This window comes from Callorhinus ursinus, unplaced genomic scaffold (genome assembly GCF_003265705.2).
Source record: "Callorhinus ursinus isolate GAN/ISIS: 27379988/994484 unplaced genomic scaffold, GSC_fseal_2.0 scaffold6, whole genome shotgun sequence".
Lineage (NCBI taxonomy): Eukaryota > Metazoa > Chordata > Mammalia > Carnivora > Otariidae > Callorhinus > Callorhinus ursinus.
This window is the reverse complement of record NW_027397068.1, coordinates 61,330,603-61,355,665: the sequence shown is the minus strand read 5'-3', so window position 1 is coordinate 61,355,665 and position 25,063 is coordinate 61,330,603. Positions and strand designations below refer to the sequence as shown.

The 25,063-nt window shown below is 40.3% G+C and overlaps 1 protein-coding gene across 1 annotated transcript; it reads right to left on the bottom strand.

Moving 5' to 3' along the window:
• Positions 1-2,443: 2,443 nt before the first annotated feature.
• On the bottom strand, positions 2,444-24,129 carry RAB32 (RAB32, member RAS oncogene family). Its single transcript, XM_025866290.2, has 3 exons — positions 23,604-24,129; positions 8,074-8,351; positions 2,444-3,587 (listed from the first exon to the last, which is right to left on the bottom strand). Exons 1-3 carry the CDS (start codon positions 23,851-23,853, stop codon positions 3,438-3,440), a joined length of 678 nt encoding a protein of 225 aa, XP_025722075.1. The 5' UTR covers positions 23,854-24,129; the 3' UTR covers positions 2,444-3,437.
• Between the last annotated feature and the right edge of the window lie 934 nt (positions 24,130-25,063).

Sequence of the window (25,063 nt, the reverse complement as noted above, 5' to 3'; positions counted from 1 at the left end):
GGCAGATTGTGAACACTGATTTTCCTGTATGTTCACCAACATCAGGGATACACTCAAACTTACACATTTCTTGTGGAATCTGATAACATCTTTTTTTTTTTTTTACGTTTCCTGGTTACCAAGATTTAACACATGAATTGCTTCTTCTGAAAACACTGGTTTTACATTCTTTGCCCATTTTTACTCATTGTCTTAGAGTTTATTATCCTGCTTTATTGACCCTCACCCAATTAAATGGGTTGCAAATATTTTCTTTTGTCTGTGGCTTGTTATAATTTTACTTATAATCTGTTAGACATGACATTGATGCAACCAAATATATCTATATTTTCCTCTTTGGCTTTAAGCATTTGGGGATTTAAAAAGGAATTTCTCAGCCTGGTGTCAAAATTTTTTTCCATACATGCCGAAGTTTTGTAGTTGTATTTCTTGTTTTTACATTTAGGTTATTAATTTCCAGACTGTATCACTGTGAGGAACAGCACAATAGAGATAGGACTTTTTTTTTTCCAAATATATAATTGTACAAAGCTACTTGGAGATTAGTCCAGCCTGTCAGAATCCTTAAGCCTCCATTTTTTTTCAGTGGATGAAAGCAGATTTATACTGCTTGTCCACTGTTTAAGCCATTCAGACTCTTTAATAACACTGATGTATAAATGGAAATAGAAGTGCTATATTTTAAAAATGTTCATGTTTTGGGTAATGCCATAGATTTCAGACTCAAAAACACTTTGACTATTACTGCTCACTATAAGGGATTTCGAAAGGACCACCACCAGATTTTTTTAAATATGTATTTATTATTAGAGAGAGAGAGAGAGAGAGAGAGAGAGAAGGAATAGAGGAAGGGAATCTCAAGCACACCCCCCACTGAGCGGGAGCCCAATGCAGAGCTGGATCTCACGACCCTGAGATCATGACCTGAGCCAAAACCAAGAGTCAGACACTTAACCGACTGAGCCACTCAGGTGCCCCTCACCAGATTTTTTTTTTTTTTTAAACAGATTTCTGAGCCCCATCCCCAGAAAAATATTTAAATAGTCTGAAGTGAGGCTCAGAAATTTTCATTAAGCAATTAAGTGAATAAGGAAATAAGTACTCTTTCCTTTAGCCATTTATGTAACTTACCCTAAATTCAAATTTTATGTTCAAGTTACAAAAACAAATTGTGGTGAGAATTTAGGAGTGAAGCAAAATACTCGGTTTTACTTCTAAAGTGTAAGAAATGATAACTAGAATAAACTATCTCACAATGACAAACAGAACCTTCAGTGTTCATAGAGAAATCATTATCTAAGGGACTCTCAATCCTTAAAATTATCCTCAGAGAAGGTAACAAATGTGGTAAAGGTGGGCACAGAGAGTGCAATACTCCTGATTTTGCTCAGTTTAAACACAATGAATTTCTTGTAAAAATGAAAATCAATAATGTTTTTAAAAAAAGAAAATTCCAAGAAGACTTGTCACTTTCAGTGACCACCCAGAATAAACTTTAGGTTTCTAACATTTAGGTTTTGGCACCAACTTTTCATACTACTTACACAATTGGACTTTGGAATCAATATAAAGAAGTTGTACTTTGGGGCGCCTGGGTGGCTCAGTCGATTAAGCGTCTGCCTTTAGCTCAGGTCACGATCCCAGGGTCCTGGGATCGAGCCCCGCATCGGGCTCCCTGCTCCTTGGGAGCCTGCTTCTCCCTCTCTTCTCCACTTGTGCTCTATCTCTGTTGCTCTTTCTCAAATAAATAAAATCTTTCAAAAAAAAAAAAAAAAAGTACTTGGTACCTAAACCAGAAAAAATTTTAGAGTATGACACGTTTCTTAGAAAGATTTAATATATTTTAAAAACTAAGAGGGGCTATATTAACTAAATGGTAAGTGATATTTAAATAAGGGGCTTCTTTATATTCCTTAACTTCAGAAAATCTAATTCTATACAGAATACATGTCCCAACATATCAAAGAGCTTATTTTTAAATGCAGAACATATAAACACATTTGTGATTCCTAGGCAAAGCTTAGATTTAACGAGAAGAGCAAGCTACATTTTATGGCCCATGATAACTATTTATTCCCAGAATACACCTGTCAGAGCAGATGCAATTCCTGCTAGGTTTTTTTCCCCCTGCTCTCAATAAATGCATGGATCTTTCCTACCCACATTCATAATGATGTATAACACAATTTGATCAATGCCTCATTTTGTATTAGCTCTGGCTTATGTCACAAACACTTTTAAAATTCCTTTGAAAGAAATAGGTTGGTAATGTATGGTGATTACCATAACAATAAAAAAATTAAAAAAAAATAGGTTGGACCTTTCAGATGATAGCAAGTCCCTTAAAAACAAAGGGAAAAAGTGAACAGACACAAAGTTTTGTAAGGCAGAAAAGTACACCCTATTTACCTTTCTAGAACCATATTAATTCACAAAAACAAGGTTTCAGTCAAAATATTTATTTTTTTCCTTAACTGGGTTAAATGGTAATACAAGTATTATGAGGCTGCCTTAAGTTTCTCATGTGCTATACTTTAAATGTCCCAAACTTTACAGAAAACCACACATGACCTATTTTCTTTCATAATTCATAATATAGAACCTCAGCTTTCATTGTATATGCTTTGAAGTGACTTCTCTCTGCGACCATTACTAATACAGATTTGAAAAGACTAGCTCCAGTTGGAGAGAATTGCAACAGTAATACCAGCCAGGCTCTCAGGTACAAAAATAAACAACCAGGAGGAAGAGGAGGGGAAAAAAAACTGGAGTGAGAGAGAAGGAATATTCATTTATATTGTTTCCAACTGCCAGCAACCAAACCAGAGCTAGAAACCCAGCGCCATGTGTGTGCTGAGTCCTTCGCAAGGACATGCCACCCTGGGTAGGGCTCTTGAAATTATAATATTTAAGGATAACAATTTTACATGAAGTATCAAAGTTTGAAGTAGGAAAAAAAAAAAAAAAAGGAAAAACTGCAAAACAGGAACTTCAAGCCTTCTGTGACTACCAGAGTCTGCAGCCTCCCTGGAGAGTGAGACTGGAATGTGGAGACAAGACAGGGACCCATAGCCTTGCTCAAAGACTGCAGGTCAGGTTTCTTACCATCCCAGCACTGCCGCTACAAGGCACAACTTGGAATTGGTAAGGGGGGGGCCACCATTTAAAAAGATGTTACAGAGGATGTAAACATTATCCTGAACTCATGGCGACCACCAGAAAACCCCCCTGTGGGCGCAGGCTCCCAGGGGTGCCATCACTGTCGTTCTGAACAGGGAGAAAGATTCATCCAACCCGAAGAAAAACCAGAGCATTCATTTAAAGTGCAGCCCCGGGAGGACTCACAGAACAGCACACCCGCCACCTTATCCATTCTCAGGACTGGCTCCAGCCCAGGCAGACTGCATTCTGCACGCGGGACAGATGCTGAAACCATGTCAGCAACACTGGGACTTGCTCTCTGCGGTCAAGGTCTCCTGATCCAGTTTAACTTTGTCCACGTCGTTTTCTTCATTTGGAAAGCTTTGTTGGTTTGCAAGAATATTCTCCACGAGGAACCGGGCTGCTTCATCGATGTTTACATTATCCTGTAATGCAGAAATGATGAACGAGATGAATTCTAAGGATTAATGCTTAGAAGAAAGCATGAGGAGTATTAATGGGACAAGATGGTGGACACCCCCTCTACATCTTCTCCCTCACTACAGGGTATACACCCTCAGAGGTCAATACCATTGAGTAATGTGGCCACAGAACTCTCTTCTTTTCACAAAGGATTCCCCTTCCTGATGTTCCTGTTTCAAACTTTTTGCCCCCGAGGTTCAATGAACTATCTTCAATGGTTGAAAAGGAATCATCATCCCATGCTGGGTTGCCACTCACATAAATGAAAGCACTAAGATGAAAAATTTCCTGCCCTTGAACATTTAAGTCAAGCATTCAGGATACATTATGAAGAGGAATGTCAACGGGCTCACACATTAAAATATGATAAATGCATCATGTCATTTCTCCGAGTACAGATTATTACTTCTAGTTGTCATGTGTAAATTAACCTGAAACAATGTTGTAGGTGTGATGTCCATTAAAAATACCCTAAGGATTCACTAGCTTTAACATTTGTGTGACAGATTTATTAGTTGTCATTAAATACACGAGTAACACATAACAAAATCTGAGCGTTTTAAAAAAATATTTAACTTTTCATTTCTAAATAATTTCAGATTGACAAAAATGTTGCAAAGTAGCAAAAATTCCTACAGACCTTTCACTCATATTCCTAAAATATTAACATCCTGGATATCCAGATTTCCAGATAAAATCAGGAAATTCGATAATAGTGTCAGCATTAATTATGAAGCCTATTCAAATGTCACCATTGTCTCAATGTCCTATCTGTGATCCAAGTGACCAGCTGTATTTCGTGCTCATGTCTTCTTGGTCTCCTTTAACCTGGGACAGTTCTTCAGTCACCTTGCCTTTCATGACCTTGACATTCCTGGAGCAGCATACTGGCCAGAGATTATCCCTCAGTTTAGGCTTGTTTGAGGTTTCTGTATCATTAAACTCAAGTTATGCATTTTTGACAGGAGTAAGCGATGTGTCCCTCTCACCGTCCGAGAGGCACACTTGCTTAACGTCATGTCTGCCAGGCTTCTCCACTGAATAGTTACTATTTCTCCTTTGTACTTAGTAAGCTCAAATATGGAAATATTCTATTTTTCACCATAGTTTTCCCCATTAACTTTAACATCAATTAATTCTTCCCTAAAACAGCTATTACCATGGTGATTGAAGGTGACTATCTGGGGCGCCTGGGTGGCTCAGTCATTAAGCCTGTGCCTTCAGCTTGGGTCATGATCCCACGGTCCTGGGATCAAGCCCCGCATAGGGCTCCCTGCTCGGTGGGAAGCCTGCTTCTCCCTCTCTCACTCTCTCGGCTTGTGTTCCCTAACTCTCTGTCAAATAAATAAATAAAATCTTTAAAAAAAAATTTAAAAAATAAAGGTGACTATCTATTTCCATGATTGCTTCTGCATTTATTAGTTGGAACTCTACTGTTAGGAAGAGTTTCCTCTTCTCCCCTACTTGTTCATTGGTTTATTCCTATCATGGATTATTATTTTATTCTATGGAAGAGATCCATTACAATAATTATTTACTTTGTTGCTCAAATTGTCTTGGATTTTTGGAGCTCCTATAAGTAGGGTCCTGTTTCGTTTTGATGGGTCTCCACCATTTTGTGTTTCCTTAATTTCTGGCACCACAAGATATCTCTGTTGCATCTTTACTTTCCTTGTCCCACCAATCCTGGAACCAATCATTTCTCCATTAAACTTCTGTTCTTTTTGCAGGAGAACAGTATTTAAAAACCAAATTCTGGGGGCGCATGGGAGGCTCAGTCAGTTAAGCATCTGACTCTTGATTTCGACTCAAAGTCATGATCTTAGGGTGATGAGATTGAGCCCCACATCAGGCTCTGTGCTCAGTGGGGAATCTGCTTGAGATTCTCTCTCCTTCTCCCTCTGCTGCTTCTCCAGATCATGCTATCTCTAAAATACATAAAATCTTTTAAAAAATAATAAAAAATAAAAACCAAATTCTGGGGATTAGAAAGCTCATTGGACCTGTGGTGTCATTGCTCCTGAGCAGGCAGAGCTAGTAAATATACATGTGCCCTCCACAGACACGTACACATCAATTTCTACATTTATCAGTTTATATATGTGTATATAGACACACATATAAACACAGAAACATATATATTTATACATACATATAAAACATTAAGTTCATATTGATCTCTCCAATTTCGATCTAACAACATGAGGTTCATTCTAGCTATCTCCCTTATCTGATATACTTTCTCAGATAGTGAGAAACCGGCAAGACTTGGGCTATTCATTTGGGTACCTTTTCCAGCATCAAGGTTTTTTTTTTTTTTTATCTCCACTCCCACGATAAGTATTAACTTTAAATATTGATCTTTGAATGTCCAAAAGTCATTTAGCCCCCACCATTCCCATTATCTCAAAGAATTATAATGCTCTTTAACCGCATTTAGTAGCAATTGATTAGGAACAGAAAATCCCATATTGTAATTAGTCACACATTTTCGTATTGGAAATCCATTATTTGCCATAAAGGTGAAAAGATGAAGTTCATGAATCCAAGACTGTCTTTTGGCTGTGTTCCCGTTAAAATTCAGATCACAGGAATTCAAGCAGAAATCAGCTGGGAAGTCAGCTGCCGGCCAGCTCAGAAATACAGGCATTAGTGACACTCGGCCAGTATTTAAGCCTCGACTAAAATTTTAACCTAAATTTCATATTACTGTTATTCTCTTGGAAAATTCCTGGATTACTACTGAAGAAATTCTGCAGGTGTTGCTAATAGATTTGTAGGAAAGCGCAGAACAGACCTGAAACTTCTACGATGAACCAATGTTTTCCCTCTCCACTCCACATGTAACTGTCTATAAATGTTAACAAAGCTGATGACTTCCAGTTTCCAGCTACACGCCACGTGACGCTGTTTCTAAATCTTCCATCTAGATTCTGGGGATGAATTTGGATTTATTACCTGAATGATTAATTCAAATAAAACTTAGAGAAGAAATTTTATCTGTAATACATGCGACTCTTCCCACAAATCTCATGCTCTAATAAACATTGCATGTACCACGGATTATTTCCCAACAAAGCTGGGAAGTCAAGCAAATCACCTGACACACACTCCGCGGTCGCGGACGGAGGGCGTGGCTTCCCGGACACGCGCCCCCACGAGGCGCCTCCCCTTCCGCCATTTCTTCCTGCCCGCCTGCGAAAGTGCTCACGCGGCACCCGGCCCCGCACTGCAACTTTCTTCTGCCACCACTTTTTATTCATGAAACTAGATCTTAAGAGTCTAGGATGTATTTATTTAAACAAATAGCCTTTAGCTTAGGAGTAAAAACTTCTGCCTCCAGCAGACACTCGTTTTTCCGATGACTCCAACATCACTCAGTTCTCTCCAGAGCCGCTTTTCTGTGCAGTCTCTCATAGCTTTGCTTTCCTTATTCTGATCATCAGCGGCACCAAATCATCTTCTACTTTTAGGGTGGGTTTCTGGTAAAGCTAGAAGTAACCTAGCCGTAAGTAGGTAATTTGACCAGTGGATAAACCTGGTCACATTTGTTAGCTAAGAGGAAAAGGCTTTTTTAAAAAATACATACCTACAAGAAATCCACAGAAGGCATCCCAAATGCTGGGACTGTGTTAAGATGCACAGTCTTATGGTTTGGACTTTGTCATTAGAGAATTTCTCCAACATTTCATCATTCTGACATAAGTCCAATTGTTATTTGACCTCTATAATGTGAAATTTCCAAAGCACATTAACGAACTCCCTCCCCACCAATATTTTGCGCTTGTGATTTTTCCCCTTTGCTTTCTTACATATCTAGGCTGGCAAGATTTTTAACAACCAACTTAAGTGTTTTTTGTTTTTCTTCATAAAACACTGTATCCCATAATAGATGAAAGAAAAAATTCTCACTCCACTATTCATGAAGCATGTCACAAGTGTTGATACTTGCCTCTTGTTCAAATTCTTTCATACACAATTAATCTGAAACTCTTCAAACATCATCTGAATACATCTGATACTTTCAGTGTCCATTTTGGTTAGTACTGCACATGACCCACACATTCACCAGGGTCATCTATGTCCCTATATTTCGTGAAGCCTTCAGTAAAAATCAAAAATGCCTGGGCTTGACAAGACACTTTATCTCCCCATAAACTCCAGTTGCAGAAGTGTTTCATTTAAAGGCTCCAACTCAGAGAATGTCATTGTTCTTTGCTCTAAATAACAACTAATTTTTATTTTGATGGAAAACCTGCCCTTCTATTCACCTCCACATTAGCCAATTTTGAAAGCGTTCCTGCTGCCCACTCAAAGAAACTATAACATGCTCTACTTTGGCTTTTTCTAGGCTCCCCAAAACCACTCACATAAACCCATCTAAATATTTTAAAGTTACAGCTCAGATTTACAAGAGCAGAGCAGATACAAACACAAAGCAGACCTCACCTTTGCAGAGGTTTCAAACCATCCAGTGAAACCATGTTCTTTGCAGAATTGGTCCATCTGGGGAGGATTCTGGCCACCATCCTTTTTTTGGTCACATTTATTAGCTAAGAGGACAGCAGGAATAGGGCTGCCATTTGGAAGGTGGACTTTACTATCCAGATCACTTTTCCATTTTAAGACGGCCTCAAATGTGGAACTTCTCGATATATCAAAGACTACAAAAGCACCAACAGCCTCTTTGTAGTATACTCGGGTCATGTTGCCAAACCGCTCTTGCCCTAAAAATAAATAAGAGATTAAGAGCTCATAATTCAGACAGAGTCTATATTTAGATATAACCCCTCTGACCCTAGGCATAGTGCTATAAACACGTCTCCCATTCCATAGCAAAGAAACTGGTGGGATGAAGGATGCACAGAACCACATGACTGATCATGGGGTCTGAGTACACAATTAACTAGCTTTATGTTCTGCGCATGTCCAACACATGCTCCATAAACATCCAGATGACAAGGGCGCCTGGGTGGCTCAGTCGTTAAGCGTCTGCCTTCAGCTCAGGTCATGATCCCAGGGTCCTGGGATGTTTGGGCTCCCTGCTCGGTGGGAAGCCTGCTTCTCCCTCTCCCTCTCCCCCTGCTTGTGTTCCTACTCTTGCTGTCAAATAAATAAAATCTTTTAAAAAAATAATAAAAAAAATCCAGATGACAGTGCTTAAAGCTACAGGGCCCATAGCTCCCCCACCTCCCACTCCCTCTGGTTTAAGAGAAGAGTTAATAAAGGAAAAAAGCAAGCTGGTGGCGGAGGGGGAGAGGAGACAAGAATAGAAGAAAATGAAGCTTGCAGGAAGAAGATAAGTATGGTGGGTAAAATGCAGTCAAAAAGACTAGAACTGGCTATGAGATAAAGGAGCTCATCTTTCCTCCCCATCTCTAGCCTGCACCCACTTTTGACTCTGCACGCAAGATTGCTCTCCTCCAAGAAAGCATACACATGCAAACCTACAAACAAAAAGTGGCACATGTGGCTGTGTGATTAAAAGAAGGATCAACTATAGAGTACTTCAAATATCATACTTTTAAAATAATTTAACATGTTAAATACTTTGGAGAAAATTCTACTGCTTCACATGCTACATGGGACTTTGCAAAGCATCCCCTTTCTGTCTGGTATTGCTCTTTGACACAGGAGCGACCCTAATCTTCATCTGACAGATGAAAATCCATGTGGAGAGCTGCTTGGCCAGGATGACGGTGGCACGGACAACATAAGGCAGGACTACAGCCTGGGTCTCCTGGCTCCCATGGACCCATGTTAATACGATGCTGGCCATTCTGAACCATCCTGTAGTCGCCTTGACTTCTAAGGCATTTATTTATTTATTTTAAAGATTTTATTTATTTATTTGAGAGAGAGAGAGAATGAGAGATAGAGAACACGAGAAGGAAGAGGGAGAAGCAGACTCCCTGCCGAGCAGGGAGCCCGACGCAGGACTCGATCCCGGGACTCCAGGACCACGACCTGAGCCGAAGGCAGTCGCTTAACCAACTAAGCCACCCAGACGCCCGACTTCTAAGGCATTTACCTTCAGTCTGTCAAGTTATGGACTAGAGTGCTCAGGAAAAAAGGCAATCAGTGCAAATCTAAGATGGGTAACTCTGACCAATGATAAAAACAAAACTGATAGGACACTTTCCTGTTAAAACACATGATGTAAAACACACGTTATCTACATTTTATGGATAGTAATAAATGCAAAGCTAGCCACAAAAAAATATTCCTTCTTCTCCAAATTCTACTATAGCTTCAGAGTTTTAGGTACAGCTTAGTGAAATAATGGAAGAAAAACACAATAGGCAAACTTAAATGGATACGCTTGCAGTTCATTTGGTTTGTGACAACTCCTCATACGGGCTTATCTGAAGTGTACTATGATGGTCCAGATGTCTGAACTTCATTGTAACAAATGGTCACATATGAAACCTATCATGTTCATATTTTATTGGTAAGGTAAATCTGACCAGCCAATTATATAGCTTATTTAATCACAATGCTGACATTTATAAGAAGTTAACATTGTACCATTTTCCATAAACATACACACTTAATAATCATACATGGCAAAGTCACAGAGGATATACCAACTGGTCAAAGTCAATATCACTCTTCTGCAAAAAGATGACGTCGATTGCATTAAAGTGGTTCTGACTTCAATTTTAACTAGAGAGTACATACTACTTTTAGTTTTATAAATCTTAATTATTAAATATAAAATGACTATGGCAACAAGGGAAACTAGCCTCATTAAGACAGTCCAGATTATAAGATTATTTCACAGTTATAAGAAAGTACTCTTTTGGACTATCCCTTCAATTTAGAAATGAGGGTAGGGTGCCAAACTAGTAAAAGTATAGAAATCCAGATGTTTATGAAGAACCATTAAGCTTTACTATTGTTTTGTTTACTGAATCATTTATAAATTCCTAAAAATACTACTTTCAACCAATCATACTAAATCATATTCAAATTTGTCCTCATATAAACTTCCTGGTAAAACATAAGAAAATCAGAAATGTGTATGACAAGTAATTTTTTAGGTGGACCCTGTGGCTTAGAAACCTCAAGTTATTTTCCCTAGGTTCCAAGGTTAGGATTCAAAACTCTGATAGTCTCAGAGTGTGCTTTCTAACAACCACACCATACGGCAACTCAAAATAGTGTCAATTACCCTATTAAGCAGATGAAAAGGAAAGGTACAGCCTGGGAGAAAAAAGATGCAAATCCTAGATCTAGTAAAGGACTTATACCCAGGACATATAAAGAACTCTCAAAACTCCAAAGAAGATAAAAAATCTAATTAATAAAGTAAGCAAAAGACTGGAACAGACACTTTATCAAAGAACGTATACAATGACAAATAAGCAGAGGAAAAGATGCCCAACATCATTAATTATTGGAGAAAGGCAAATTTAAATCAGGACGAGCTGCCCCGTCATGCCCACAAGAATGGCTAAAACAAAAAGTCTGATTATACCCAGGACTGGTGAAGATGTGGAGCAATCAGCTCTCATACACTGCTGGTAAGAATAAGAATTTTAAAATAGGGCATCCACTTTGGTAAACAATTTGATAGTTTCTTAAAAATTTAAACATTTAACTACCATACAACCAACACATTCCACTCCTAGGTATTTGCCCAAACAAAATGAAAGCACATGTCTACACAAAGTCATGTTTGTGAATGCTCATAGATGTTTTATTTTTTTAGCCAAAATAGTAATAAATAAAGTATGGTATATCCATACAATGAAATATAACAATAGAAAGGAAAGGAACAAACTATGGATACAAGTAACAAAATGGATGAATCTCAAAATAATGATGCTGAGTAGAAGAAGCCAGACCAGAGAGGGAATAGGTTATTACTCTATGAAGATATTTATATCAAATCCTTAAAAATAAAAACTATAGTGACTTAGTAAGAGGAAGCACATCAATGACTGTCTTCAGCAAGGCAGAGAGATGAGTTATAAAGGGGCAAGAGGAAATACCTTTGGGGTGATGGAAATGGTTGCAATCTTGATTACAATGATGTTTCGCTAGTGTTTACATATGGCAAAACATCCAATTGTACAGTTTGTTGTGTGTCAATTATATATCAATAAAGTAATAAAAATAATACCTACCTCGGAGGCTCACTGGGGAGGTTTAATGTAAAATGCCTGCCTGAGAGTCTTTTAGGGCAGAGTACGACAAACTATAATTCATGGTCAAATTTGGCTAAAGTTTTATCGGAATCTTGTCGCCTTCATCTGTTTATGGGTTTCTACATCTGTTTTCATTCTACCATGGCAGAGTTGAGTAGTTGCAACAAGGAGTGAATGCCTACAAAACCTAAAGTATTTGCTACTTCTGTTCTAAGGGGTGAGGGATGGTCTATCCCTTGAACTGGAAGTGCTATATAAAAATTCATGAAGGCATGTACTTAAAGTATAATTTACATGCACAGACCTTAAGTTCAAAAAGTAAAATGTCAGGCCCATAGTAAGCACTGTGTAAATGTTAGCTAGTATTATTATTAAGTGCTCAATAAATGTATTATATGAAGAAAGCCTGAGCATCCTCTTTAAAATGGTGCAACTAAACCCGGCAAAGCCTTAAACTAGTTATATGCTGTAGTGGTAGTGTAGTGGTGAAAACAGTTTGCAAAGGACAATGAACTTGAGGAAAGTACAAATATACTAGAGAATCAAAATATCAAGCACTAAAGGTCAAGCAACCCCAGGCATGTAACTTTCTCTGCCAAATAAGTGAAGTGTCTTTAAGGATCTTTAGGGATCTTCTAAGCCCTCCCAGCTCTCCCTTCTGATGTTTTAAGTTTCTCTGTGATAACTTTAATATAATGATTTTCTAAAAATTCTGCAATCACTGAATCCAGACAGCAATGGGGATCAAATGTAAATCATCCAGAATCAAAAGGCCATGCCATGCATTTAGGAAAATAGCTTACTTTCCAACAGAATAGTAAAGTATACTTCCTATTTTACTGAGTTCATCATCTCCTTTTTTAAAAATTCTGAAGTAATCCACTACTGCTTCAGAAATATTCCTGAATTGGTCAAAACAAATAAAAAACACACATTTCTAAAATACATTAAATTTAATTACAGAATAGAAAAAGATACAATGAATTCATTTAAAATAATCTTAACATAAATTTAAGAGCTGTTCTCCAATTTAAACCTAACAAGGTAAAATCTAGATTTAACTATGTTGGTTTCAAAGGTTGGAATGCATAGATATGCTAAACTCTTCCAGCTGTTAAGCTAGAAAATAAAGGAAACTTTGCTACTAGAGTAAGAGTTGCATCCCCTAACTTTGTTATTATTACTCTCTGGGTAATTTTATCTATTTCCTTATTATTGCCTAAAAGAACTATAGTGGAAAACAAAACTACTGTTCACAGATATTCCATTCTCCTCTACTTCTAGATGCATGAAGGATCACACTCTTCTGCCCCCACTAAATTAGGAGTGGCTATGAACTAGTCTTGGCCCATGAAATGTAAACAGAAGTGTCATTTCTAAGCAGAATCACTTGGGTGACAGTGTCCTTGTCCTGCTACAGCAGGCTTGAACCCTAATTTTGAGATGACAGCGTCAAGAGATGGTAGAGCCTCTGTTAGCCTGAGTCTTCTGGTAGCTCCAATGCAAACCTGCCCTCACATCCTTCCCTCCACCCCAACCTCTGCCTTCACTATGGACATGTAGAAAGAGTGAGGAATAATTATCTTAAACCACTGACATATTAATGTTGTTGGAACCCCAACATAACCTAGTCTATCCTGACTGATACAACTCCCAAATATTTTTTTTTTTTTTTTTTACCTCATATCTAGATTTGATTTCCACTAAAAAATATGTATTAGGTTCCTTCCATGTACCAGGCACTATGCTGGACACTGGTCAACATCACAGAACAATGAATATGATTTCCTCTCCTAAGGAGCTCACAGTCTATTTGAGGACACAGACACACTGATACCATGGTGTGTTAGGTGTAATCAGAGATATGAAGAGTATATTATGGTAGCATACAAAGGGATGGTATTCATAGAGGTATGTAAGCTAATCTTATTAGTTGTTTCTTATCAAGAAATGCCATTCAGATGCTTACTTGGACACAACAGCTTCACATATTTAACTTCTAGATACAACTTCCAACGGTGCTGAGTCTTCCCCATGAGGATGATGCATTCTGAGGCAACTGGGTACCTCGGTTGGTTAAGAGTCTGTCTTCAGCTCAGGTCATGATCTCAGGGTCCTAGGATAGAGACCCAGGTCGGGCTCCCCGCTCAGCAGGGAGTCTGCTTCTCCCTCTCTCTCTGCCCCTCCCCCCTGCTCATGCACAAGCTCTCTAATAAATAATCTTAAAAAAAAAATGATGCATTGTACTACTTCCCTCTCACAACACTTTGGGAGTTAGCCCTAAGTTTAAAAAAGGGCTAAGGACCAAATTAATGGAAAAAACTTTCATATTTACATTAAATTGCACAGGAATTCTGAAGAATCCTAGAATTATTTTTTCTTAATTTTAGACAAAAAAATATAAAGAATAGTCTCTGGGAAGTAGCCAATCAGCCATTCTAGGTTCAGTCCAAGAAAACTTTATTATTCTTGGATTCTACTTTACATAAATATGTAAATAAAATGCAGGGAATTCCTACCATGCTGACTGCTCCTGGGTTGTGTCCCAGGACAGGAGAGGAGAGGGTAGAGATGTTATTAAATACAAAGACAGATGCATGAGTTTTATTTCATGGAGTGTGTGTGTGTGTGTGTGTGTGTGTGTGTGTGTGTGTATAGAGTTAAAGCTTATGGCAATATAAAAACTCAGCAGGACCTGGGAGATCTTCCTCTAAATAGGAAGTAGCTCAAACAGGGTGGGGAGATTCTAAGCAACACCACCTTCTTTAACCAGTGCTGCAGTCATTTCTTACTGGAGGAGGAGGGACCCACTTTCATGCCTTCCTTACTAACACTTAGATGGACAACATTGTAACTGAGAGAGGATACCCCATATCATCTAGTCCAACCTCTCTTGTTTTATAGATGAGAAAATAAAATCCCAGGGAGAAAAAATTACTCCAATTCCCAAGTTATCTATTATCCAATGTGCTGTCCAATCTGTTAGCCAAAGACTTTCTGGAGTACATGTTGCTCCATATGTCCCATGTTTCCAAACAGACCCAAGGCAGTGCCATGGGCCTAGGACGACTCTCCTCAAGGCTAGCACAGCCCTATTGCACAGGGTAAACCCTTTCTCTAAGTCTCCTAGGGCTTTACCATAGCAGCTATGGGCAGTGCTCCAGTGCTGAATGCTTTAGTTACCCCATGTTGGGGCAGCTGCTGTGGGCAGACTGCCAAAGTATTCCAAAGGACTCTAAAATGTTTTATCTTTTAAAAAAATTGTTACTTCCTTTTCTAGAAGAGGGAACCTTTATTATAACTAGACATCATGGCAATGAGAATGAAGAAAAAGCAGTGCTAGTCATCTAGGCTCAAAGATATTTAAAGATGCACAACTTATATACCCAAATGGATGAAGCTTAAGGTATATATGGTGGCAAAAAGATCAAAATGCTTATGTAATATTTGGGAGTATCCAACACTAATGACTTGAAAAGGAGCTGAGGTAACATATTTCCAAAAATACATAATGGAATTAAGGAAAAGAAAACCACAAAATAATTTGCCTTCTTTCTTTATATGTAAATTTCCAAAAGGAAGGTATTTCCTTTCAGTGTTTGAAAAGGAAAGGACTACATTCTGAATGGTTATCGGAAAGAGAGGCCAGAGATACTCTCTTTTGTGATTTTAATCACTCCCTTTGTTTAGTTTTTTAATGTTCATCTCAATATTTTATGTTCATGACCTCATTTGATAAATAACCTAAATATTTCCTCACATTATTTGAAACTCAAAATATAAATTTCACCATGAAACACAAATCAAAGTAATGAGACAACTGGTGTTTAGTATTCCAAGTAGAAATGCTTACCCTTTCCCACCGACAATCACTGAGCTACACAGTCTTACTCAAGGTGATCCAGTGGAAAAGTATAGTTTCTAATTAGTGCTTGTAAACTCCTTTAAAAAAAAAAAATCCTTAAATCTCATTGTGCGTTTTAGAGATGAAGCACTGCTAACAAACATGTTAGAAGGCCAACAGATCAATACCAAGTCAAATTTCATTAAATCCAGTCATCAGGGGCACCTGGGTGGCTCAGTTGCCTTTGGCTCAGGTCATGATCCCAGGGTCCTGGGATTGAGCCCCACATCAGGCTCCCTGCTCAGTGGGGAGTCTGTTTCTCCTTCTCCCTCTGTGCCCTCTCTCTCTCTCAAATAAATAAAAACCTTTAAAAATAAATAAATAAAAATAAATCCAGTCATCAGTTCTAAAAGGATAATTATCCATTAAAATTTTTTATACCATGATATAGGCAACAATGTGATGTCATAATGGGTCTTGGGTTTGTCAAACAAAAGAGTAACAAACTGAATACAGAAACAAAATAGGAAAACACCTAAATTAAAAGGAAAATAAACTGCTTTCGAGACGGTAGCGGTGGTAATACTGAGTAGTTCTCAAAATTACCTATTCCCCGATCAACTCAGACTCTGGATTTCTTTTTGCTACCTTAAGATGACTGGGCTTTTGTGGTATTCAGTCACTGTGTAAGGTCTTATTCTGTGGGACTATAAAAAGAATGGCTGACTTTAATCAATCTGAAACAAGTAATAAAATCAAAATATCTTTTTGATTTGTGTTCAAAGTCATAGTAGTTTTAAAAGTTTAAGATATTAGCTTTTTCCTTTCCTACCTAGTTATTCAACAAGAGCAAGCAATGTGCCATCTCTGTTCTGTAAATGCTCTTGTGTCCATACACTACCCTCAGAAGGATGCTCTTGAGATAGGCACACAGACAAGGAGGAGGTGATGTGAAATCGAGAAGAACTCCAGGGTCATGGAAGGTGAGTGTGAGGGAGCACGGGGAGCAGGCAGGTTTGCCCCGTTAAGTGGAGAACTCCTTGAGTGAGATGAGAGGATCAATCTATCCTCAGGGCGCAGCAAAGCCAATGACAGAACAACTTCTCCTCAACTTTAGTAGAAATCAGATTGCACGTAGTGCTTGGTAGTTGCAAATCTCCAGGCCCTACCTCTAGGAATTCTAATTTGGTAAGTATGGAGAATTGGTAGTTGTCTATTCCATTATCCCCTCACAGAATTTTATTTGGGGAAGCAGTGAGTCCAATTAAAAAAAAAAAAAAAAAAGGCCCTAAATTTCCCAGCAGTCCTCACAGCAAGGCATGCCCGTCTGCTTGGACCACAAAGACTATGACCAAGGCATAGGTGGGCGGTGCCATGTCAGCTTCAGTCCGTGAGGACTTTAGGATTCTGCTCAGCAGCTGTGGACTGCCCAACCACAGGCTTACCAGGTGAGAGAATTAAACTCTTTGTTAAAATCACGATGCATAGGGATGTTTGTCAGAGGTAGCCAAATCTATTGACACAGTTGATGCTAAAGAATCTGCATTTTATGGGGCACCTGGGTGGCTCAGTCCATTAAGCATCTGTCTTAGGCTCAGGTCATGATCTCAGGGCCCTGGGATCAAGCCCCACATTGGGCTCCTTGTTTGGCAGAGAGCCTGCTTCTCCCTCTCCCTCTGCTTCTCCCCCTGCCTGTGCACGCACTCTCTCTGTCAAATACATAAAATCTTTTAAAAAAAATAGAAGTGAGTGGAAAGAATGGGGAAGAAGAGAATGTAAGGCCAACTGTCAGAGATCCTTAAACTAAACCCCTACTACCCATTTATTTTTATGTGGCTCTTCTTTCTCAAAAGGAGAGTGAGGAAATTACATGTGTCTAGCCTCCTTGGTTATAAAAAGCACTTTTGAAAATATAATTGAATAGAATTCTAAAGCACTTTTATCTTGATCTTTTACCTCACCCTACAGAATTCCACCACCCCACTCCATTTATATGTCTGCACTGTTCTCCCCCTCCAGGAGATCTCTGCAACCACAACACAACCTAAACTTGTCGACTTAGTCCACTCTCTACTACTTAAGTGTTAATTAAGTGTGAAATCATCACCAGTTCAAGGATATGCTATCCTCAGGCTACAAATATAAGGCCTTCAAAGTTTTCTTCTTTGGAAGAGCACTTTCTTTCATCTCTCAATCTCTTCTAACAAATGCCTAGAAACATGGATCAATCATGTTTTTTATTTCCTATATTTTATAATGCTTTGACATCTTGGGGCCTTGGGGACCAGTGGAGGGACTGCCCCTTCCAGCTAGCTAGTTCTTAGAGACAGCAAACCACTTGCTGAAAGCCTATCTTTGATAAGCAAACCAACCAATCCAGAGTCCTCACCACCCATCTGCCTCCCTTTTCAGGCTCCTGCAGTCTAGCACACTATCCTCCTGCCCTAAATCACCCATGGCCAGGTACTAAACAACCAGAGACCACCCCTCTAGCCCAACGCCCACTCAAATATTCCAAACTAACCAATCCTAAGCTTACTCAGCTTGCCTATGCTGTCTTGTCCATTCCTTCCTGCAAAAACTACAATAAAGCCTAGCGCATGCTCTTCCCTTGCTCCTTCTGCCTCTTGACCAACCCCGGTGCCTCCCCATGTGACCCTGCATAGGGCAGCATGCTCCCTTCTCTTGGGAACTATGAATAACAACCCATCTTTTCAGTGGTGATGATCTGGTGTGTGGGCCTTACCACACCTGATAAAAACAAAATCCTGGGTATGCTTTAAAACAGAATAAGAATCACTGAAATTTCCATATCAGAAGCTTAAGAAAATCAGAAGGTCAAGAAAACATACACATAATGGATAAAATTTCTCCTAAAATACATTTGAAAGTAACGCTGCCTCTCTAGAATAATGCATGGCTTAAAGGTTTAAAAAGGTTTAAAAGATCAGAGTAGACCATGCAAACATCTGTAATTACCACCGTGCTTTTCCAGGGTGTGCTCTACAAGTATCTGTCAATAAAACGGCATTGTTATCTCCAGAAAGTCCACACTGTGGAAACAGTCTTTCCAAAATGCCCCCCAAAAATGACGGAGTCGATCAAAAGGTAACTACGCTGGAAGTTCTGTGTTAATTAAGAAGAGTGTAACTGGGGGCGCCTGGGTGGCTCAGTGGGTTAAGAGTCTGCCTTCAGCTCAGGTCATGATCTCAGGGTTCTGGGATTGAGCCCCATGTCGGGCTCTCCGCTCAGCAGCAAGTCTGTTTCTCCCTCTGTGACCTCTTTCACTCTCTAATGAATAAATAAAATCTTTAAAAAAAAAAAAAAGTATAACTGGAAATTCTGGATTGATAACATAGAGAGATGGTAATTACTACAATGGGTATAAAGTAGGAGTCATATGAGCTACTGTAAGAATGACCAGAACATTTGCAAATTTAGACAAGAGTCTGTTAAACTGTTCGACAACAATCTTTAGACTGTTTTGACACCAGTGAACCCAAAATCCGCTGCACTATTAAAAGCTTGTTTTCATATCTCAGAGTCATGAGACGTGTCTCTGTACAGTGCCATTGATTATCTGTGTTCTCTTGGTCAAGTTACGACACTTCTCGGTATTCAGACTATGGGATCTCCAAAAGCCTTCAAGATCATTTCAAACAATAGAATGATTAGGAAAATGGTTGGGAAGAAAGGTCAAGTTTTAGCGTTTTCTATCGATGTCCCCCTCTCTCTACAGCTGATGTGGGCACTTTTCAGCCTATGTGACAACTGAGGCAACCGAGAAAGGTAACATATTAATAAAAAAAAAAAAAAGGAAAGGCAAAAAGCATATCATTATCAGGAGAATTTCCACGTGCAGCAACAGAAATATGCTGTTAACGCTGCCCATCCTGCCTGGGCAATTGTGGATGCAAAGTCCAGACAGGGGCGCCCAAAGATGTCTCCGGATCTACGAACTGAGGAAGATTTAAAGATGTAAGATGGGACAGACTTCACTTGTAATTCAGCACAGCAGTTGAGTCTGCATAAGGCTGAGGATGGCAAGATTGTACAAAGTCAGATATAACGAAGATTTTAAAAAATCCCTTTAAATGAGTTAATTGGAAAGTCATTGTAATAGTCGGTGTTTGAGATGGAGATTACAAATCTAATTCCTCAGAGCACTGCTTCTTCATACTTAGAAGAAACCCGAATATTAATAATTGTTGACTAATAGATACATTGAAGGTCAAGAAAGCATCCGAGATAATATTCCAGATTCTTGTTTATGTGGGTTATAGGAGAGTTATGAAGGCAGGCAAGAGGCCATGAGGTACAGGGGCTGTCAATGTAGAAGATGGAACAAGGGAAGTAGTTCTAATTTGGGATGGGAATCAAAACAATAAAAAGTGAATCTAAGTAGGCTTTATATAAGTTATAATGTCTTCCAACCAAGCATTTTATGCTCTAGGTAAATAATACTTAGAGGAACTTCTGAATAGAAGGTTCCTGATCTGTTCTTGGGCCCAAAGGAGTGTTATCCATTCAGATTATTTTATATAGAAATACTGATTCTAAAAAGTGAAAGGTGGCAGAAGAGATCAGTTCCTCAAAAAATGCCACTTTGGCATAAGGATTATTTTGAACTAAAGGCACTTGAAAAAGAGGTTTAAGAAGAGTGCTCTAATCTCTTTTTCTCCCTGAAAGCAGATAAGAATACTCTCATGTGAGAGATGTCCTCTCTTTTCTAGGAGGAAAGAAACATTCTTATCACCAGGGATGGGAGTCAAAGCGGAGAGACGTCTCTACAAACAGACTTTATAAAATAACGCTTATTTTCCTTTAGCTTCCCCGTATTAGTTATTTTTCCACAATTCCTTCTCCTTGTTCAACATGGTATGAAAGCACTTAGGTTTTGCCACTTCTTTGGGTGTTCATTTTCTTATGAGGGCTCCCGTGTCAGAGAAAACTTATGTGAAATAAATTTCTGCTGTTAATCTGTCTGGCATCAATTTAATTTTCAGGCCCCGCTGAAAACTCTAAAAAGGGAGGGATAAAATTTTGCCTCTCCTGCAAAGGTAAATCACTTCAACAAATACAGGAAGACTACACTGTATTAGATCTAAATGGACAAACTGGTTTCTTTCTTTTAAAGATCTAGTCTAGACCAGCCATTCAATCAACCTGGAAAATTCTATAGTTGCTAATAAAGTTATAATAAGTAGTAAGCCAAACACTACTTCATTTATGATACATATGAAAGGGCGGATCATATTCTGCTCTGGGAAATAACCTAGTTTGCAGTGACATGGCAAACAAAATGCACCAAGAAGGCTGAAATTGCTGGTAAATAAGGGGGCCATCAGGAATATGGTGAAGAAAATTGAAATAAGCCAGGACGCCAAGTACACTTGCTCCTTCTGTGGCAAAACCAAGATGAAAAGATGAGCTGCGGGCATCTGGCACTGTGGTGCCTGGACCTATAGCCCAGGAAAGTCGACCACCAGACGACCGCAGGAATTGGGAGACCAGTAGAAGCTCCACCATTTAAGACATTGCTGGCCTATGATAAATGGGTTAATTTATGTAACAACAAAAGGAAGCTTAGAGACATCTCTTGCTACATCTTAATTTAGTAGTATTTATTAAACTTCTTAAAATTTTATTGACGACTTCAGTAACTTAGTATATTTCAGTTAATGTGTTAAGAGCAATCTCAAGGGGCGCCTGGGTGGTTAATTAAGCAGCTGCCTTCAGCTCAGGTCATGATCCCAGAGTCCTGGGATCAAGCCCCATGTCCGGCTCCCTGCTCGGCAGAGAGCCTGCTTCTCCCTCTCCCTCTGCCTGCTTGTGTTCTCTCTCTCTGTCAAATAAATAAATAAAATCTCAAAAAAAAAAAAAAAAGAGCAATCTCAAAACAGGTGTAATGTAAGGGACAGTTGCCTAACACAAAAACTGTACTGAATTACATCTGGATTTTAAAGCTACATTCATTTCACGCAATAAAAAAGCATTCCGAAGGCCTGTACCCAAGAGTCACCATGGTTCCTGATCTGAAGAGTTCAGCTGAAACTGCTTGGCCACATTTATGGGAAATGTCTGGACAACTCCCACCTGTTCTACTTGCCAAAGTTTCCAAGTATAGAGACTCAGTGTAATTCCTTTACCAATTTTCTCATCTCTGAAGCCAGTTCTACCTACTGTTTTGCAGTAAAGGAATATTTCTATCCTTTGAGGATTCAGTATGATTTAATGGGTTACTACATAAGGCAAATATGTTAGCCCTGGGGAACTTTCTGGAGTGGCCTTCAATTTGCCTTCATTACATCATTATGACTTAATTCAAATGGTATGAGCTAGGATTCACTAACAGGTCAAATATTCAAAGCAAACGTACTCTCTAAATCTCAAGTGAAAGCCAAATTATTTTTATGGCAGCTTCCTTATATATTAAGATCTCATCTCTGAAAATCTTATTTATAAGGTGAGCCTAGTAATTTCTAATTACCTCATAGTTTACCTCAAATCTTATTAACACCTGGTGTGTACTTGCTGAATGGTCTTGCAACCAGGAATCGCCGTTCGAGATCTTAAAATCTTGCCTTCCTTCCTGGCAAAGCTCAATCTTTGGATTTAGGCAAAAGTGCAAGCACATTCCATCTAGGCCAATATGTACCAGAGTCTGACAAGACTATGTCCCCTTCCTGGCTGCATAGGTCTGTTCAAGGTAGACAAAAAAAGGGAAGAAGTGATACCCAGGGAGAAAATTACTCATGATTTTGCTTTCCCAAGTCTCCAAATATAAGTATTTTTGCGTGAAGCTTAAAAACACAAATGTGCCAATAAAATCTTTTATTTACCTGCAGTGAGGCCCAATGAAAATTTAATAGCTAAATATATTATTTTACAAGAAGAATAAGGCAAAGTCAACAACACTCCCAGGTGGGGGTTTAAAATCATCTTCATGGAAATCTACAGCTACACTGAAGATTCCTGGAGAATGACTATCACATGGTAAGGCAACCTTCAGAATTTACGACCTTGTCAAGAAGCAATACTAGTATTCACAAGTGTTCTGTGAAACTGCAGGAAGTATTTCGAAAGAAGCCTCTGGCTTCAAAAGATGACTCTTCAAACGAACTTTTGGTTTTCTGTAACCAAAAGAAAAAAAAAAGCTGAGCCCAGGGCTGATCATCCCCCTTTCTCTGAGGAACTGACATACATAAATTTATCCTCATATCTGAGGCAGAGAAGTCTGTTCTTAAATAAGTGAGTATATAGGTTATAATTCTTCAATACTTTCTCGTGGAATAAGCTGTTGATGAAAAGAGCACTTACCTAGCAGACAGACCTATGTCGTCATCCCCCTCCCCCACCAGCTGGGTGACCAAATCGTCTAAGGTTGATGCATCTGCAGGATGGTCTCTCCAGCTCTGTACTTTCTCCCGTAAAAATTCTCTATCGCAGACTGAGCTTCTTTCCAGCAATGATTGAACAGGGTAACTTTTGGTATCACTTCCATATTTAAGCTTTCCAAAGTTAACATCTTTTTAAATGCCCACCCCGCCACCCACCCCACCAGAGTTCAAGTTTTCAAAAATTAAAGCAAGGAGATAAGTACCCTCTCAAAGAGGGGTATTATGCTCCTAAATGGCAACTGAAAGCAAATGACAGAGAAACAATATATAGGGGTGTAGGGTGGAGAGGGGTCCAGGTGTTGGTTTAGGGAAGGAGGAAGGATTCAAGAGCAACCTTCGCAAATCTTCACCTTCGGAGGAGGGGCATGGAGGGGCCTGGCCTAGGAGAAGAGCACCCTATCTGAAAAAGGGAGTTTCACTCACAAAAAAGGGTCTCAGATCCAAGGTACGTGATGACAAACATCTACAAAGGAACCTGGGGACGCCCGGGTGGCTCAGTCGGTTAAGTGTCTGCCTTCGGCTCAGGTCATGAGGACAGAAAGAGGACAGCAGACTGAGCGGTGCCCGCCGCCCGCCGCTTACCCGCGATGTCCCAGAGCTGCAGGCGCACCAGCGTCCGGTTGTCCCAGTTGAGGACCTTGAGGGCGAAGTCCACCCCGATGGTGGCCCTGTAGTGCTGGGAGAAGAGCTGGTGGACGTAGCGCTTGATGATGCTGGTCTTGCCCACGCCGAGCTCACCGATGACCAGCACCTTGAAGAGGTGCTCGCGGGTCTCGGGCGCAGCGGCCCCCGCCGCCCCCTGGCCCGGGTCCCCGGGTCCCCCGCCCGCCATGAGCGCCCCCCCCCCGGCCCCGCTCGAGCCGGCCGCCCCCCTCTCCCAGCGAGCTCGGGCTCCGCGCCGGGGCCCCCGCCCTGTCGCGCTGTCCCCGCGCGCCTGCGGAGCCCCCGCCGGCCGTCGCAACGTCCCCGAGGCCGGCCGCCGTGCGCCCTCGCCACCGCCTGACGGGTCACAGGACCCGGAACCAGCCGCGCGGAACGGAAAGAGGGCCGGGGAGGCTGGCCTGCGGGGGAGGACCCGACGAGGAGGCCGCTTCCCGCCGCCGCCGCCGCCGCCAGCGCTCCGGGCGCGTTGGCCGGAGTTCGGCACTTCCTCCGCCGGGGGCGTCCCCTCCTGGCCGGGGCGCGCGGAGCCCGGCCGCCCCCTGCTGGCGGGAGGAGCCCCCGGGCCGCGCCAGGTGGGCCTGATAAAGTGCGGAGGCCCCGAGGCAGCTCGCGATCGCCGGGGCCGAGCGCGGAAGGGCGGGGTTGGTGGTCCCGGGCGCGGCGCTGACCGGGGGCTAGACCTCCCTCCTGCCTCTGCCCAGAGAGGGTGCAACACCTGCAGATTTCTGCCTCTGATTTCTTTGTAGCGGCCCACTTTTGAAGAGAAAGGGAATGGCGGATTGACTCTGAATTTGACAAAGGACTGATAAAACGCTTTAGTATTTAAGTGAGGGACTGGCCCTGAGGAAAAAGACGTTAAGATCTCTAAAACAATCTTATTGAAGTCTTCAGCTAGTAGAGACTCGGAGATAAATCCTAGGAATTGGTTGAAAAGTAATAGGTAGTTTTGAGCGGTTTTATTTTAAAGAACAAAGCTTGCCCTGCTTGCTGCGTTTTTTTTTTTTTTAAATCGTGGGATAACCTCCCCCATAATTAGAAACACCTGGAGCTGACGTACTCCGGTAGCATCCTTAAATAAAAAGGCTGTGCACTCTGCTATAATCTGAGTCTTTGAAAAATGTTTTTCAGAGGTGGAGGCGTTTTAAAATTTAAAACTTGGACTTCTCGGATTCCAGAACTGTGAGAAATAAATGTTTGTTGTTTAAGCCACTCAGACTAGGGTAGTTTGTTATGGTAATTATTATAGTAACTTGTTACATCAGCACAAACTAAGACATCTGGGGAGCTAGCTGTCTAACTTACCCAGACATTCTGTTTTAATCTTCCAGAAGGAAAGCCCAGGAAGATCTATTTAAAAACAAACAAACAAGCAAGCAAAA